The following is a 15,128-nucleotide window of genomic DNA, read 5'->3' as shown; positions in this document are numbered from 1 at the left end:
ACACCAGGAGTGACCATGGACACCAGGAGTGACCATCCCCATGGACACCAGAAGTGACCATCCCTATGGACACCAGAAGTGACCATGAACCTCAGGAGTGACCATCCCCAAGGACACCAGGAGTGACCATCGCCATGGACACCAGGAGTGACCATCCCCATGGACCTCAGGAGTGACCATCCCCATGGACACCAGGAGTGACCATGGACAGCAGGAGTGACCATGGACACCAGGAGTGACCAAGGGCACCAGGAGTGACCATCCCCATGGACACCAGGAGTGACCATCCCCATGGACACCAGGAGTGACCATCCCCAAGGACACCAGGAGTGACCATGGACACCAGAAGTGACCATCCCCAAGGACACCAGGAGTGACCATGGACACCAGGAGTGACCATGGACACCAGAAGTGACCAACCCCATGGACACCAGGAGTGACCATGGACACCAGGAGTGACCAAGGACACCAGGAGTGACCATCCCCATGGACACCAGAAGTGACCAAGGACACCAGAACTGACCACGGTCACCAGGAGTGACCATCCCACTGTCCCCACCCCGTCCAGGGTTCAGTTCCCGTTTCCCGTCCCGGCCGGTGGCCGCTGGGACAATGACCCGTGGTGGTGGCCAGGGGGTGGTGACAGTGACCAGGTGGGGGTGGTGACAGTGACCAGGGGGAGGTGACAGTGACCAGAGGGGGGTGGTGACACCGTACCTTGATGGTGGCCGTGGCCATCATGCCCTCGGCCGGGCTGAGGGCCACGCGGGTCTGGAACAGGACCTGCCGCTTCTGGGGGAAGTCCTGGACCATCAGCGTGGCCTCGGTGGCCGTGGTCAGCCCGGGGGCCTCCAGGACCACCAGCTCGTCCGTCTCCAGCCGCAGCACGGCCGGGGTCACCATGGTCACCCTGGGGTCACCACGGGGCTGTCACGAGGTGCTGGGGGTGGGACAGTGCCCAGAAACCCCAAAAATTGTCCCACCAAACCTTGGAGATCTCCCAGAAACCCCAAAATCTGTCCCACCAAACCTTGGGGATCTCCCAGAAACCCCAAAATTTGTCCCACCAAACCTTGGGGATCTCCCAGAAACCCCAAAATCGGTCCCACCAAACATTGGGGATCTCAGAGCACCCAGAAACTCCAAAATTTGTCCCACCAAACCTTGGAGCACCCAGAAACCCCAAAATCTGTCCCACCAAACTTTGGGGATCTCCAAGCACCCAGAAACCCCAAAATTTGTCCCACCAAACCTTGGAGATCTCCCAGAAACCCCAAATCTGTCCCACCAAACCTTGGAGATCTCCCAGAAACCCCAAAATTTGTCCCACCAAACCTTGGGGATCTCCCAGAAACCCCAAAATTTGTCCCAGAAAAACTTTTTGGGGATCTCCCAGAAACCCCAAAATGTGTCCCTGTGTCACCCTGGGGACCTCAGAGGACCCAGAAACCCCAAAATTTTTCCCACCAAACTTTGGGGATCTCCCAGAAACCCCAAAATTTGTCCCAGAAAAACTTTGGGGAGCTCAGAGCACCCAGAAACCCCAAAATTTGTCCCACCAAACCTTGGAGATCTCAGAGCACCCAGAAACTCCAAAATTTGTCCCACCAAACCTTGGGGATCTCCCAGAAACCCCAAAATCTGTCCCACCAAAACTTTGGGGATCTCCAAGCACCCAGAAACCCCAAAATCTGTCCCACCAAACTTTGGGCACCTCAGAGCACCCAGAAACCCCAAAATCTGTCCCCACAGCACCCACGGGTGGGGGGTCCCAGAAAAGGGTATTCCATGGGGGTCCCACGGGTGGGGTTGGGATCCCGTGGGTGGGGTTTTGGGGTTGGGTGGGGGTCCCACAGGTGGGGGTCCCGTGGGTGGGATTGGGGTCGGGTAAGGGTCTCATGGGTTGGGTGGGGATTGGGTGGGGGTCCCGTGGGTCGGGTTGGGGTCCCATAGGTGGCTGGGTGGGGGACCCGTGGGTGGGATCGGGGTTGGGTGGGGGTCCCGTGGGTGGGATTGAGGTTGGATGGGGGTCCCATGGGTGGGGGTCCCGTGGGTGAGGTTTTGGGGTCGGGTAAGGGTTCCATGGGTGAGGGTGGGGATTGGGTGGGGGTCCCGTGGGAGGGATTGGATGAGGATCCCACGGGTGGGGTTGGGTGGGGGAGTCCCATGGGAGAGGGTTGGGATTGGGTGGGGGTCCCATGGGTGGGATCAGGGTGGGATCGGGTGGGTGTCCCATGGGTGAGGGTCCCGTGGGTGGGATCGGGGTCGGGTGGGGGTCCCATGGGTGGGATCGGGGTTGGGTGTCCCATGGGTGGGTGTCCCACGGGCGGGTGTCCCATGGGTGGGTGTCCCATGGGTGGGGGTCCCACGGGTGGGATCTGGGTTGAATGAGGGTCCCATGGGTGGGATCGGGGTTGGGTAGGGGTCCCACGGGTAGGATTGGATGGGGGTCCCATGGGTGGGATCAGGGTGGGATTAGGTGGGGGTCCCGTGGGTGGGATCGGGTGGGTGTCCCACGGGTGGGATTGGATGAGGTTCCCATGGGTGGGATTAGGGTTGGATTAGGTGGGTGTCCCATGGGTGGGTGTCCCACGGGTGGGATCGGGGTTGGATGAGGATCCCACGGGTGGGATTGGGGTGGGGGGTCCCACGGGTGGGTGTCCCATGGGTGGGGGTCCCATGGGTGGGGGTCCCACAGGTGGGATCGGGGTTGGATTGGGTGGGTGTTCCACGGGCGGGTGTCCCACGGGTGGGTGTCCCACGGGTGGGTGTCCCTTGGGCGGGTGTCCCATGGGCGGGTATCCCACGGGTGGGTGTCCCATGGGTGGGATCTGGGTTGGATTAGGTGGGTGTCCCATGGGTGGGTGTCCCACGGGCGGGTATCCCATGGGGGTCCCACGGGTGGGATCAGGGTGGGATCGGGTGGGTGTCCCATGGGTGGGGGTTGAGATTGGGTGGGGGTCCCATGGGTGGGGTCCCCTCTCTCACAGCTGGCCGCGGGCGGGGGTCCCGATGAGGAGGAGGATGAAGATGAAGAGCGGCGGAGGATGAGGAGGGGGCGACAGCGCCGAGGTCCCCATGGCGACACCCACGGCGACACCGACGGCGACAGTGACACCCACGGGGACAGTGACACCCACGGGGACAGTGACAGTGACACCCACGGGGTGTCCCTTTATGGCGGCCCCGCTGGTTAATGGGTAACCCCACCCTGCCCCCACCCATGGGTGCGCGTGGGTGGTCACCTCCGGCCACTCCGGCCACTTGTGGTCACCTGTGGTCACTGTGGTCACTGTGGTCACCGGGGTGGGTTGTCACCCCCGTGCCGCGTTTGGGGGTGGGGGGAGGGTGGTCCCGCACCCATGGGTGCTGCTGGGTGGGGGTTGGGCGCGCCCCTCCCCCCCCGGCGCTGTTCCTCATTTCGGGGAAGGATCTGGCGCGGGGCCACCTCGAGGTCACCGCGGGGCCACCGCGGGGGTTGCGACATCGGTGGGGACACCACGGGGGGGGCGCGACAGACGAGGGGACATCGGGGGCACCCATGGGTGGGGTGGGGGTGGGGGGGGTCCTCATGGAGACCCGTCCCCAGCGGGAGGTGGAGAGATGGGACAGTCTGGTGGCACCTGGAAGGTTCTGATGGCACCTGGAAGGTTCTGGTGGTACCTGGAAGGTCCTGGGTGACCTCCTGGAACTTTGGGAGGACCTGGACACGTGGGGACCACCTGGACCTGGGTCACCCTGGTGGCACCTGGAAGGTCCTGGTGGCCTCCAGGAAATTTGGGAGGACTTGGACACTTGGAGACCACCTGGACCTGGACATCTGGACCTGGGTCACCCTGGTGGCACCTGGAAGGTCCTGGGTGACCTCCTGGAACTCTGTGAGGACTTGGACACCGGGGTCCCACCTGGACCTGGGTCACCCTAGTGGCACCGGAAAGGTCCTGGTGGCACCTGAAAGGTCCTGGGTGACCTCCTGGACCCCTGGTAGGACCTGGACACTTGGGGTCCACCTGGACCTGGACACGTGGGTGACCCCTGAAAGGTCCTGGGTGACCTCCTGGACCCCTGGTAGGACCTGAACACTGGGGTCCCACCTGGACCTGGACACCTGGACCTGGACACCTGGACCTGGACACCTGGACCTTGGTCTGTCCTGAGACCCCTGGAAAGTCCTGGGTGACCTTCTGGAAATTTGGGTGGACCTGGACATGTGGGGTCCACCTGGACCTGGACACCTGGGTGGCACCTGGAAGGTCCTGGTGGCCTCCTGGGATTTGTGGAGGACCTGGACACCTGGAGACCACCTGGACCTGGACACCTGGACCTGGACACCTGGGTGACCCCTGAAAGGTCCTGGGTGACCTCCTGGACCTTTGGGAGGACTTGGACACTGGGGTCCCACCTGGACCTGGACACCTGGGTCCATCCTGAGACCCCTGAAAGGTCCTGGATGACCTCCTGGAACTTTGGGGGTCTGTCCTGAGACCCCTGGAAGGTCCTGGGTGACCTCCTGGAACTTTGGCAGGACTTGGACACTTGGGGTCCACCTGGACCTGGACACCTGGGTGGCACCTGAAAGGTCCTGGTGGCACCTGGAAGGTCCTGGTGGCCTCCTGGGATTTGTGGAGGACCTGGACACCTGGGGACCACCTGGACCTGGACACTGGGTGGCACCTGAAAGGTCCTGGGTGACCTCCTGGACCTTTGGGAGGACTTGGACACTTGGGGTCCACCTGGACCTGGACACCTGGGTCCATCCTGAGACCCCTGAAAGGTTCTGGCCACCTGGACCCACCCTGGACCACCTGGGCCACCATGTCCAGGCCACCTGGACCCCTCCTGGACCACCTCGGCTACCATGGCCAGGCCACCTGGACCTTCTGACCACCACATCCAAGCCACCTAGACCCCCTGGGCCACCATCTCCAGGCCACCTGGACCTCTCCTGGGCCACCATCTCCAGGCCACCTGGACCCTCTGACCACCATGTCCAGACCATCTGGACCACCTGGGCCACCATCTCCAGGTCACCTGGACCCCTCCTGGGCCACCTGGGCCACCATGTCCAGGCCACCTAGACCCCCTGGGCCACCACATCCAGGCCACCTGGACCCTCTGACCACCATGTCCAGGCCACCTGGACCACCTGGGCCACCTGGGCCACCATCTCCAGGCCACCTAGACCCCCTGGACCATCATGTCCAGTCCACCTGGACCTCTCCTGGACCCCTCCTGGACCACCATCTCCAGGCCACCTGGACCCCCCCTGGGCCACCATGTCCAGACCACCTGGACCCCTCCTGGACCCCCTGGGCCACCATCTTCAGGCCACCTGGACCCCCTTGGCCACCATGTCCAGTCCACCTGGACCTCTCCTGGACCACCATGTTCAGACCATCTGGACCACCTGGGCCACCATGTCCAGACCACCTGGACCTCTCCTGGGCCACCACATCCAGGCCACCTGGACCTCTCCTGGGCCACCATGTCCAGGCCACCTGGACCTCTCCTGGGCCACCATCTCCAGACCACCTGGACCTCTCCTGGGCCACCATGTCCAGACCATCTGGACCACCTGGGCCACCATGTCCACGCCACTTGGATCCCTCCTGGGCCACCATGTCCAGACCATCTGGACCCTCTGACCACCATCTCCAGGCCACCTGGACCTCTCCTGGACCCCCTTGGCCACCATGTCTGGACCACCTGGACCCTCTGACCACCATCTCCAGGCCACCTGGACCTCTCCTGGGCCACCTTGGCCACCATCTCCAGACCACCTGGACCCCCTGGGCCACCATTTCCAGGCCATCTGGACCCCTCCTGGACCCCCTGGGCCACCATCTCCAGGCCACCTGGACCTTCTGACCACCATCTCCAGGCCACCTGGACCTTCTGACCACCATCTCCAGGCCACCTAGCCCCCTCCTGGGACCTTCCACCACTGCAAGCCCCAGAAGTTTGTCCCATGTCCCCCCCATTGTCCCCACCACCCCGTGGTGGCAGCTCCTCCCCGGTGCCACCGCTGTGACAGGAAGTCACCCCAGGGGCCACCAGGTCCCAGTTCCCGTTGTCCCCCGCGGCGCAGACGCGTCACCTCCGGTGTCACCTCCGGGCGCGGCCGTGGGACACTTCCGCCACCCCCGGGCCCCGCCGGGCCCCACCACCAGCCCTGACCACCCCAGGAGGTCCATCAGGTCCACCAGATCTTCTCCAGCCGTGGGTGGAGAAGAAGGAGGAGCCCATCGGGGTCATCCGGACGTGGCGGTGGGACGGGGACCGACGTCTGTCACTTGTCACCGGTGGTGGCCCCGCGGGGCCTCCGGTTCCTCCGGTTCCTCCCTTTCCTGGGGGGAAGGGACCTGGGGGGAGGTGCACCAGAAGTGGTTGGAGGTGCTGGAGGTTGTCCAGAGGTCATCCAGTGGTCATCCTGTGGTCATCCAGTGGTCATCCTGTGGTCATCCAGTGGTCATCCAGTGGTCATCCTGTGGTCATCCAGTGGTTCCTCACTGGATGTAGTCCTGCCAAGATCATCAGCAGGGCCTCACCTGGTGGTGCTGCTCTGGACAGGAGTGGTGACATTGGGATTCCATCTCCACCTGGATCTCCTCTCCACCAGGATCTCCTCTCCACCAGGATCTCCTTTCCACCAGGATCTTATCACAAAGATCTCATCTCCATCAGGATTTCATCTCCGCCTGGATCTCCTCTCCACCAGGATCTCATCTCCACCGGGATCTCACCTCCACTGGGATCCCATCTCCACCAGGATCTCATCTCCACCAGGATCTCATCTCTACCAAGATCTCATCTCCACCAGGATCTCACCTCCATTGGGATCCCATCTCCACCAGCTCCTGGCCAGAACTTGATGGTTGGATCCTCTTCCGGCAGCTCCCCCACGGAATTTAATCCTGCCAGGACCCATCTCCATCAGTTCCTCCACAGAAGTTCATCCCACCAGGACCCATCTCCATTGAAGTTCATCCCACCAGGACCCACCTCCATTGAAGTTCATCCCACCAGGACCCACCTCCATTGAAGTTCATCCCACCAGGACCAATCTCCACCAGGACCCATCTCCATCAGTTCCTCCACAGAAGTTCATCCCACCAGGACCCACCTCCATTGAAGTTCACCCCACCAGGACCGTTCTCCACCAGTTCCTCCACAGAAGTTCATCCCACCAGGACCCACCTCCACCAGTTCCTCCACAGAAACTGATCCCACCAGGACCCACCTCCATTGAAGTTCATCCCACCAGGACCCACCTCCACAGAAGTTCATCCCACCAGGGCCGTTCTCCACCAGTTCCTCCACAGAAGTTGATCCCACCAGGACCCACCTCCATTGAAGTTCATCCCACCAGGACCCACATCCGCAGAAGTTCATCCCACCAGGACCCACCTCCATTGAAGTTCATCCCACCAGGACCCACATCCGCAGAAGTTCATCCCACCAGGACCCACCTCCATTGAAGTTCATCCCACCAGGACCCTTCTCCACCAGGACCGTTCTCCAGCAGTTCCTCCACAGAAGCTGACCCCACCAGGGCCCATCTCCAGCAGGAGGTCCCCGTGTCCCCATGGAGGCGTGGCGCCAATGTGCCCACTGGCTGGTGGCCGCCCGTGTCCTCCCCGGTGGTCACCGTGCCAGCGGCGCCGGGGGTCAGGTGTGGGACCTGGCGCAGGCGCTGCGCGACGGGGTCCTCCTGTGCCACCTCCTCAACGCCCTCCTGCCCGGCGCCGTGCCACCGCGGGACATCTGTCCCCGGCCACAGATGTCCCAGGTGAGGGCCAGCGGGGACAGCCGTGGTGGCAATGGTGGGGATGTTGATGGTGACAATGGTGGGGACAATGGTGGGGACAATGATGGTGATGATGGTGGGGACGTTGATGGTGATGATGGTGGGGACAGTGATGGTGATGATGGTGGGGACATTGATGGTGACATGATGGTGACAATGGTGGGGACATGATGGGGACGTTGATGGTGACAATGGTGGGTGTGGCCATGATGGGGACGTTGATGGTGACATGATGGGGACGTTGATTGTGACAATGGTGAGGATGTTGATGGTGACATGATGGGGACAGTGATGGTGACATGATGGGGACATCGATGGTGACATGATGGGGACATTGATGGTGATGATGGTGGGGACCTTGATGGTGACAATGGTGAGGATGTTGATGGTGACAATGATGGTGACAATGGTGGGGACATCGATGGTGACAATGGTGGGGACGTTGATGGTGACAATAGTGGGGACAATGATGGTGATGATGGTGGGGACAATGATGGTGATGATGGGGACATCGATGGTGACATGATGGGGACGTTGATGGTGACAATGGTGGGGACATCGATGGTGACATGATGGGGACGTTGATGGTGGCAATGGTGGGGACATCGATGGTGACAATGGTGGGGACAATGATGGTGACAATGGTGGGGATGTTGATGGTGACATGATGGGGACAATGATGGTGACATGATGGGGACAATGATGGTGATGGTGGTGACGTTGATAGTGACAATGATAGTGACAATGGTGGTGACAATGGTGGGAACCTTGATGGTGACAATGGTGGGGACGTTGATGGTGACAATGATGGGGACAATGATGGTGATGATGGTGGGGACATCAATGGTGACAATGGTGGGGACAATGATGGTGACAATGGTGGGAACCTTGATGGTGACAATGGTGGAGACCTTGATGGTGACAATGGTGGGGACGTTGATGGTGACATGATGGGGACGTTGATAGTGACAGGGTGACAGTGACAATGACAATGACGTTGATGGTGGCAATGTTCACGGGGTTGACAATGACAATGGCAGCGTTGGTGACAGAGATGATGGCGGTGCCACCACCACCATTGGTGACAACGGTGGTGATGTTGATGGGGTGACAATGACAATGACAACGTTGGTGACAGAGATGATGGCGGTGCCACCACCACCGTTGGTGACAATGGTGGTCACAGCTGTGGAGAGACAAAGGTGCTGATTTTGATGGTGACAACGGAGGGTGCCGGCGACGACAGTGGTGACACTGGGTGGGGGGATGGCAGGTGACACTGGTGACACTGGTGACACTGGTGACACCGGTGCCACCACAGTTCCTGTGCCTGAGGAACATCCGCACCTTCCTGACCGCCTGCGCCGACAAATTCGGGCTCCCCAAGCACCGACTCTTTGGCGCCTTCGACCTCTTCGACGTCCAGGACTTCGGCAAGGTCGGTGGGGTCAGGGTCCGGCTGTCCTGGGGGTGGGACCGGGTGGCGTGGGTCACTCCTCCCTGCCCCGATGTCACCTCCGTGTCCCCAGGTGATCGAGACGCTCTCGACGCTCTCCTGGACCCCCATCGCGCAGAGCAAAGGACTCACGTGAGTGGACGGGACTCGGGTGTCCATCCCTGAGGGTCCAGGTGTCCAGTCCCCTCTCTGAGTGACCCCAGTGTCCACTCCCTGGTGTCCAGGCCCTGGTGTCCAGTCCCTGGTGTCCAGGCCCTCAGGGTCCCAAATGTCCAGTCCCTGGTGTCCAGTCCCCTCTCTGAGTGACCCCAGTGTCCAGTCCCTGGTGTCCAGTCCCTGGTGTCCAGGCCCTGAAGGTCCCAAATGTCCAGTCCCTGGTGTCCAGGTCCTGAGGGTCCCAAATGTCCACTCCCTGGTGTCCACTCCCTGGTGTCCACTCCCTGGTGTCCACTCCCTGGTGTCCATCCCTGAGCGTCCAGGTGTCCAGTCCCCTCCCTGAGTGACCCCAGTGTCCACTCCCTGGTGTCCGGGCCCTGAGGGCCCCAAATGTCCAGTCCCCGGTGTCCAGTCCCCGGTGTCCACTCCCTGGTGTCCACTCCCTGGTGTCCACTCCCTGGTGTCCAGTCCGTGGTGTCCACTCCCTGGTGTCCAGGCCCTGAGGGCCCCAAATGTCCAGTCCCTGGTGTCCAGTCCCTGGTGTCCAGTCCCTGGTGTCCACTCCCTGGTGTCCAGTCCCTGGTGTCCACTCCCCGTGTCCACTCCCTGGTGTCCACTCCCTGGTGTCCAGGCCCTGAGGGTCCCAAATGTCCAGTCCCCGGTGTCCAGTCCCCGGTGTCCAGTCCCCAAGGGTCAGTGGTGTCCAGTCCCAATGTCCACTCCCAGTGTCCACTGCCGAGGGTCAGCGATGTCCAGTCCCAGTGTCCACTCCCAGTGTCCAGTCCCAGTGTCCAGTCCCAGTGTCCAGTCCCCAGTGTTCAGTCCCAGTGTCCACTCCCAGTGTCCAGTCCCAGTGTCCACTCCGAGGTTCAGCAATGTCCAGTCCCAGTGTCCCCTCCCAGTGTCCAGTCCCAGTGTCCACTCTCAGTGTCCAGTCCCAAGGGTCAGTGATGTCCAGTCCCAGTGTCCACTCCCAGTGTCCAGTCCCTGATGTCCAGTCCCAGTGTCCACTCCCGAGGGTCAGTGATGTCCACTCCGGGGTGTCAGTGATGTCCACTCGGGGGTCAGTGATGTCCACTCTGGTGGTCAGTGATGTCCACTCGGTGGTCAGCACTGTCCGGCCGTGTCCCTCAGGCCGTTCCCGTCCGAGGACAGCGTTGGGGACGATGACATTTACAGTGGCCTGGCCGACCTCATCGAGTGAGCGCCATACTGGGGATACTGGGGATACTGGGAGGAACTGGGAGGAACTGGGGGTGTCCCCAGGGTGTCCTGGGGGTGTCCTGGGATGTCCAGGGGTGTCCTGGGGGTGTCCAGGGGTGTCCTGGGATGTCCTGGGGATGTCCTGGGATGTCCTGAGGGTGTCCTGGGGGTGTCCAGATGTGTCCTGGGGTGTCCTGAGGTGTCCGGAGCTGTCCTGGGGGTGTCCAGGGTGTCCTGAGGTGTCCTGGGGGTGTCCTGGGGGTGTCCTGAGGTGTCCTGAGGGTGTCCTGGGGTGTCCTGCAGTGTTCTGGGGGTGTCCTGGGGGTGTCCTGGGGTGTCCTGGGGGTGTCCTGAGGTGTCCTGGGGTGTCCTGGGGTGTCCTGGGGGTGTCCAGGGGGTGTCCTGGGGGTGTCCTGAGGGTGTCCTGGGGTGTCCTGGGGTGTCCTGGGGTGTCCTGGGGGTGTTCTGGGGTGTCCTGGGGGTGTCCTGGGGTGTCCCGGGGGTGTCCTGGGGTGTCCAGAGGTGTCCTGGGGGTGTCCTGGGGGTGTCCTGGGGGTGTTCTGGGGTGTCCTGGGGTGTCCTGGGGGTGTCCCCAGGGTGTCCTCAGGGTGTCCCCAGGGTGTCCAGGGGTGTCCAGAGGGTGTCCTGGGGGTGTCCAGGGGTGTCCTGAGGTGTCCTGGGGGTGTCCAGGGGTGACCAGAGGTGTCCTGGAGGTGTCCTGGGGTGTCCAGAGGTGTCCTGGTGTGTCCTGGGGGTGTCCTGAGATGTCCTGAGGTGTCCTGGGGGTGTCCAGAGGTGTCCTGGGGTGTCCAGAGGTGTCCTGGGGGTGTCCTGGGGGTGTCCAGAGGTGTCCTGGGGGTGTCCTGGGGGTGTCCTGGGGTGTCCCCGGGGTGTCCAGAGGTGTCCTGGGGGTGTCCTGAGGGTGTCCAGAGGTGTCCTGGGGTGTCCTGGGGGTGTCCAGAGATGTCCTGGGGGTGTCCTGGGGTGTCCCGGGGATGTCCAGGGGTGTCCTGGGGTGTCCTGAGGTGTCCTGGGGGTGTCCTGGGGGTGTCCTGGGGGTGTCCTGGGGTGTCCTGGGATGTCCAGGGGTGTCCTGGGGGTGTCCTGAGGTGTCCTGGGGGTGTCCAGGGGTGTCCTGAGGGTGTCCTGGGGGTGTCCTGAGGTGTCCTGGGGTGTCCTGGGGGTGTCCTGGGATGTCCTGGGGGTGTCCTGGGGGTGTCCTGGGGTGTCCTGAGGTGTCCTGGGGGTGTCCTGGGGGTGTCCTGGGGTGTCCTGGGGTGTCCAGAGGTGTCCTGGGGGTGTCCTGGGGGTGTCCAGGGGTGTCCTGGGGGTGTCCTGGGAGTGTCCAGAGGTGTCCTGGGGTGTCCTGGGGGTGTCCTGGGGTGTCCTGGGGGTGTCCTGGGGGTGTCCTGGGATGTCCTGGGGGTGTCCTGAGGTGTCCTGGGGTGTCCTAGGGGTGTCCAGAGGTGTCCTGGGGGTGTCCTGGGGGTGTCCTGAGGGTGTCCTGGGGATGTCCTGGGGGTGTCCAGAGGTGTCCTGGAGGTGTCCTGGGGGTGTCCAGGGGTGTCCTGAGGTGTCCTGGGGTGTCCTGGGGGTGTCCAGATGTGTCCAGGGGTGTCCTGGGATGTCCTGGGGGTGTCCTGGGGTGTCCTGAGGGTATCCAGAGGTGTCCTGAGGTGTCCTGGGATGTCCTGGGGGTGTCCTGGGATGTCCAGGGGGTGTCCTGGGGGTGTCCTGAGGTGTCCTGGGGGTGTCCTGGGATGTCCTGGGATGTCCTGAGGGTGTCCTGAGGTGTCCTAGGGGTGTCCAGAGGTGTCCTGAGGTGTCCAGGGGTGTCCTGGGGGTGTCCTGGGGGTGTCCAGAGGTGTCCAGAGGTGTCCTGGGGGTGTACTGGGATGTCCTGGGGTGTCCTGGGGTGTCCTGAGGGTGTCCAGAGGTGTCCTGGTGTGTCCCAGGGGTGTCCCCAGGGTGTCCTGGGGGTGTCCTGGGGGTGTCCAGGGGTGTCCGGGGGTGTCCAGAGGTGTCCTGGGGTGTCCTGGGGATGTCCTGGGGGTGTCCTGGGGGTGTCCTGAGGTGTCCTGAGGTGTCCTGGGGTGTCCTGGGGATGTCCTGGGGTGTCCTGGGGGTGTCCGGGGGTGTCCGGGGGTGTCCCATGGGTGTCCCCGAGGTGTCCCCAGGGTGTCCCCGGTTGTCCCCAGCTGTCCCCTCCCACAGTGACACGGCCGAGGAGGACGATGACCTCTACGACTGCGTCGAGGCCGAAGGCAACGAAGGCGACGACGTCTACGAGGACCTGATGAGGCTGGAGCCGACCCCGGCCACGGTGGGTGGGACACCCCAAAAACACCTGGGAAACCCCAAAAATTACCTGGGAACCCCCCAAAGATACCTGGGAAGCCCCAAAAAAACACCTGGGAACCCCCAAAAATACCTGAAAACCCTAAAAATTGCCTAGGAACCCCCAAAAAACACTTGGGAACCCCCAAAAAACACCTGGGAAACCCCCAAAAATACCTGGGAGTCCCAAAAATCACCTGGGAACCCACAAAAATACCCGTGAGTCCCAAAAACCACTTGGGAACCCACAAAAATACCTGGAACTCCCCCAAAAAAACCTCCAAAAACCACCTGGGAACCCCCAAAAATACCTGAAAACCCTAAAAATTACCTAGGAACCCCCAAAAATCACCTGGGTACCCCCAAAAAAACACTGGGAACACCCAAAAATACCTGAAAACCCTAAAAATTACCTAGGAACCCCCAAAAACCACCTGGGAATGCCCAAAAAACACTTGGGACACCCCCAAAAATACTTGGAACCCCCCAAAAAATCCTTGAAAATACCCCCAAAAACACCTGGGAACCCACAAAAATACCCTGGAGTCCCAAAAATACCTGAAAACCCCAAAAATCACCTGGGAACCCCCCAAAGATACCTGGGAAGCCCCAAAAAACCACCTGAGAACCCCCAAAAACCACCTGAGAACCCCCAAAAACCACCTGAGAACCCCCCAAAAAAACACCTGGGAACCCCCAAAAATACCCGGGAGTCCCAAAAATCATCCGGAAACCCCAAAAATACCTGAAAACCCTAAAAATTACCTGGGAACCCCCAAAAACCACCTGGGAACCCCCAAAAATACCTGGAACCCCCTCAAAAAATCCTTGAAAATCCCCCGAAAACCAACTGGGAACTCCCAAAAATCACCTGGGAAACCCCAAAAATACCTGAAAACCCTAAAAATTACCTGGGAACCCCCAAAAAACACCTTGGAAGCCCCAAAAAACACTTGGGACACCCCCAAAAATACCTGGAACCCGCAAAAAATCTTTGAAAATCCCCCCAAAAACCACCTGGGAACCCCCAAAAAAAAAGTTCTTGATGTCCCCAATGTCCCCAATGATCCAAATGTCCCCAATCATCCAAATGTCCCCCAATGTCCCCAATGTCCCCGATGTCCCCCCAATGTCCCCCAATGTCCCCAATGTCCCCAATGTCCCCAATGTCCCCCCCAATGTCCCCAATCCCCCAGTGTCCCCAATGTCCCCAATGTCCCCAATGTCCCAAATCCCCCAATGTCCCAATGTCCCCAATGTCCCTCCTGTCCCCAATGTCCCCAATCCCCCAATGTCCCCAATGTCCCCAATGTCCCCAATGTCCCCAATGTCCCCGATGTCCCCAATGTCCCCACAGAAGGGGGGGGCCGTGGACCGGCGGCTCTGCTGCCTCCAGGAGCTGCGGCAGACGGAGGAGAGGTACACGGAGACCCTGGAGTCCATCTGCCAGGTGGGGACACTGGGGACACCGGGGACATCGGGGACATTGGGGACATTGGGGACATTGGGGACATTGGGGACATTGGGGGCATTGGGGGTGTTGGGGACATTGGGGACATTGGGGACATTGGGGACATTGGGGACATTGGGGACATTGGGGACAAAGATGGAAAATGGGGACAAGGGAGAACGTTGGGTCATGGGGACATTGGGGACATTGGGGACATTGGGGACACTGGGGACATTGGGGACAGAGGTGGCCACAGGAGCCTCCCAGTGCTCCCAGTGCTCCCAGTAAGGCGCGGTGTCCCCACGATGTCCCCTCGATGTCCCCACGGTGTCCCCACGATGTCCCCATGATGTCCCCACGATGTCCTCACGATGTCCCCCCGGTGTCCCCCCGGTGTCCCCACGATGTCCCCACGATGTCCCCACGATGTCCCCACGATGTCCCCACGATGTCCCCACGATGTCCCCTGGTGTCCCTCAGCACTTCCTGCGGCCACTGCGGCACTTCCTGAGCCCCCGAGACATGGAGAGCGTCTTCATCAACGTGGAGGTGACACGGGGACACGGGGACATGGGGACACTGACCGGTGACATCGGTGACACCAGTGACACCCCAATGACACCAGTGACACCAGTGACACCAGTGACATGGAGGTGACAGTGACACCAGTGACATGGGACACGGGGACATGGGGATATGGAGAGCGTCTTCATCAACGT

General features: G+C 61.4%; 2 protein-coding genes across 4 annotated transcripts in view; one reads left to right on the top strand and one right to left on the bottom strand.

The window, feature by feature from the left end:
* The window catches only part of C3 (complement C3), a 67,391-nt gene extending 64,231 nt beyond the window's left edge, over positions 1–3,160 (bottom strand). For 2 of the 3 annotated variants that reach the window (XM_072920065.1, XM_072920066.1), the window contains exons 1-3: positions 3,148–3,160; positions 2,989–3,099; positions 718–910 (exon numbers count right to left, since the gene is read on the bottom strand). In XM_072920065.1, the coding sequence (XP_072776166.1) occupies positions 718–910; positions 2,989–3,080 (285 nt within the window). In that variant the 5' untranslated portion in view covers positions 3,081–3,099; positions 3,148–3,160. Of the gene's footprint in view, positions 1–717; positions 911–2,988; positions 3,100–3,147 lie in introns of those variants that run through there. The other variant, XM_072920067.1, reaches the window with a different exon arrangement.
* Positions 3,161–7,453: 4,293 nt separating this feature from the next.
* The window catches only part of VAV1 (vav guanine nucleotide exchange factor 1), a 37,674-nt gene continuing 29,999 nt past the window's right edge, over positions 7,454–15,128 (top strand). The window contains exons 1-7 of the mRNA XM_072920093.1: positions 7,454–7,789; positions 9,129–9,245; positions 9,337–9,395; positions 10,554–10,619; positions 12,837–12,945; positions 14,317–14,409; positions 14,890–14,958. Of these exons, the coding sequence (XP_072776194.1) occupies positions 7,586–7,789; positions 9,129–9,245; positions 9,337–9,395; positions 10,554–10,619; positions 12,837–12,945; positions 14,317–14,409; positions 14,890–14,958 (717 nt within the window). The 5' untranslated portion in view covers positions 7,454–7,585. The remainder of the gene's footprint in view (positions 7,790–9,128; positions 9,246–9,336; positions 9,396–10,553; positions 10,620–12,836; positions 12,946–14,316; positions 14,410–14,889; positions 14,959–15,128) is intronic.

Source organism: Taeniopygia guttata, chromosome 30 (assembly GCF_048771995.1).
Source record: "Taeniopygia guttata chromosome 30, bTaeGut7.mat, whole genome shotgun sequence".
NCBI lineage: Eukaryota > Metazoa > Chordata > Aves > Passeriformes > Estrildidae > Taeniopygia > Taeniopygia guttata.
Note: the sequence above shows the minus strand (reverse complement) of the source record. Positions and strands in the feature narration are given on the sequence as shown.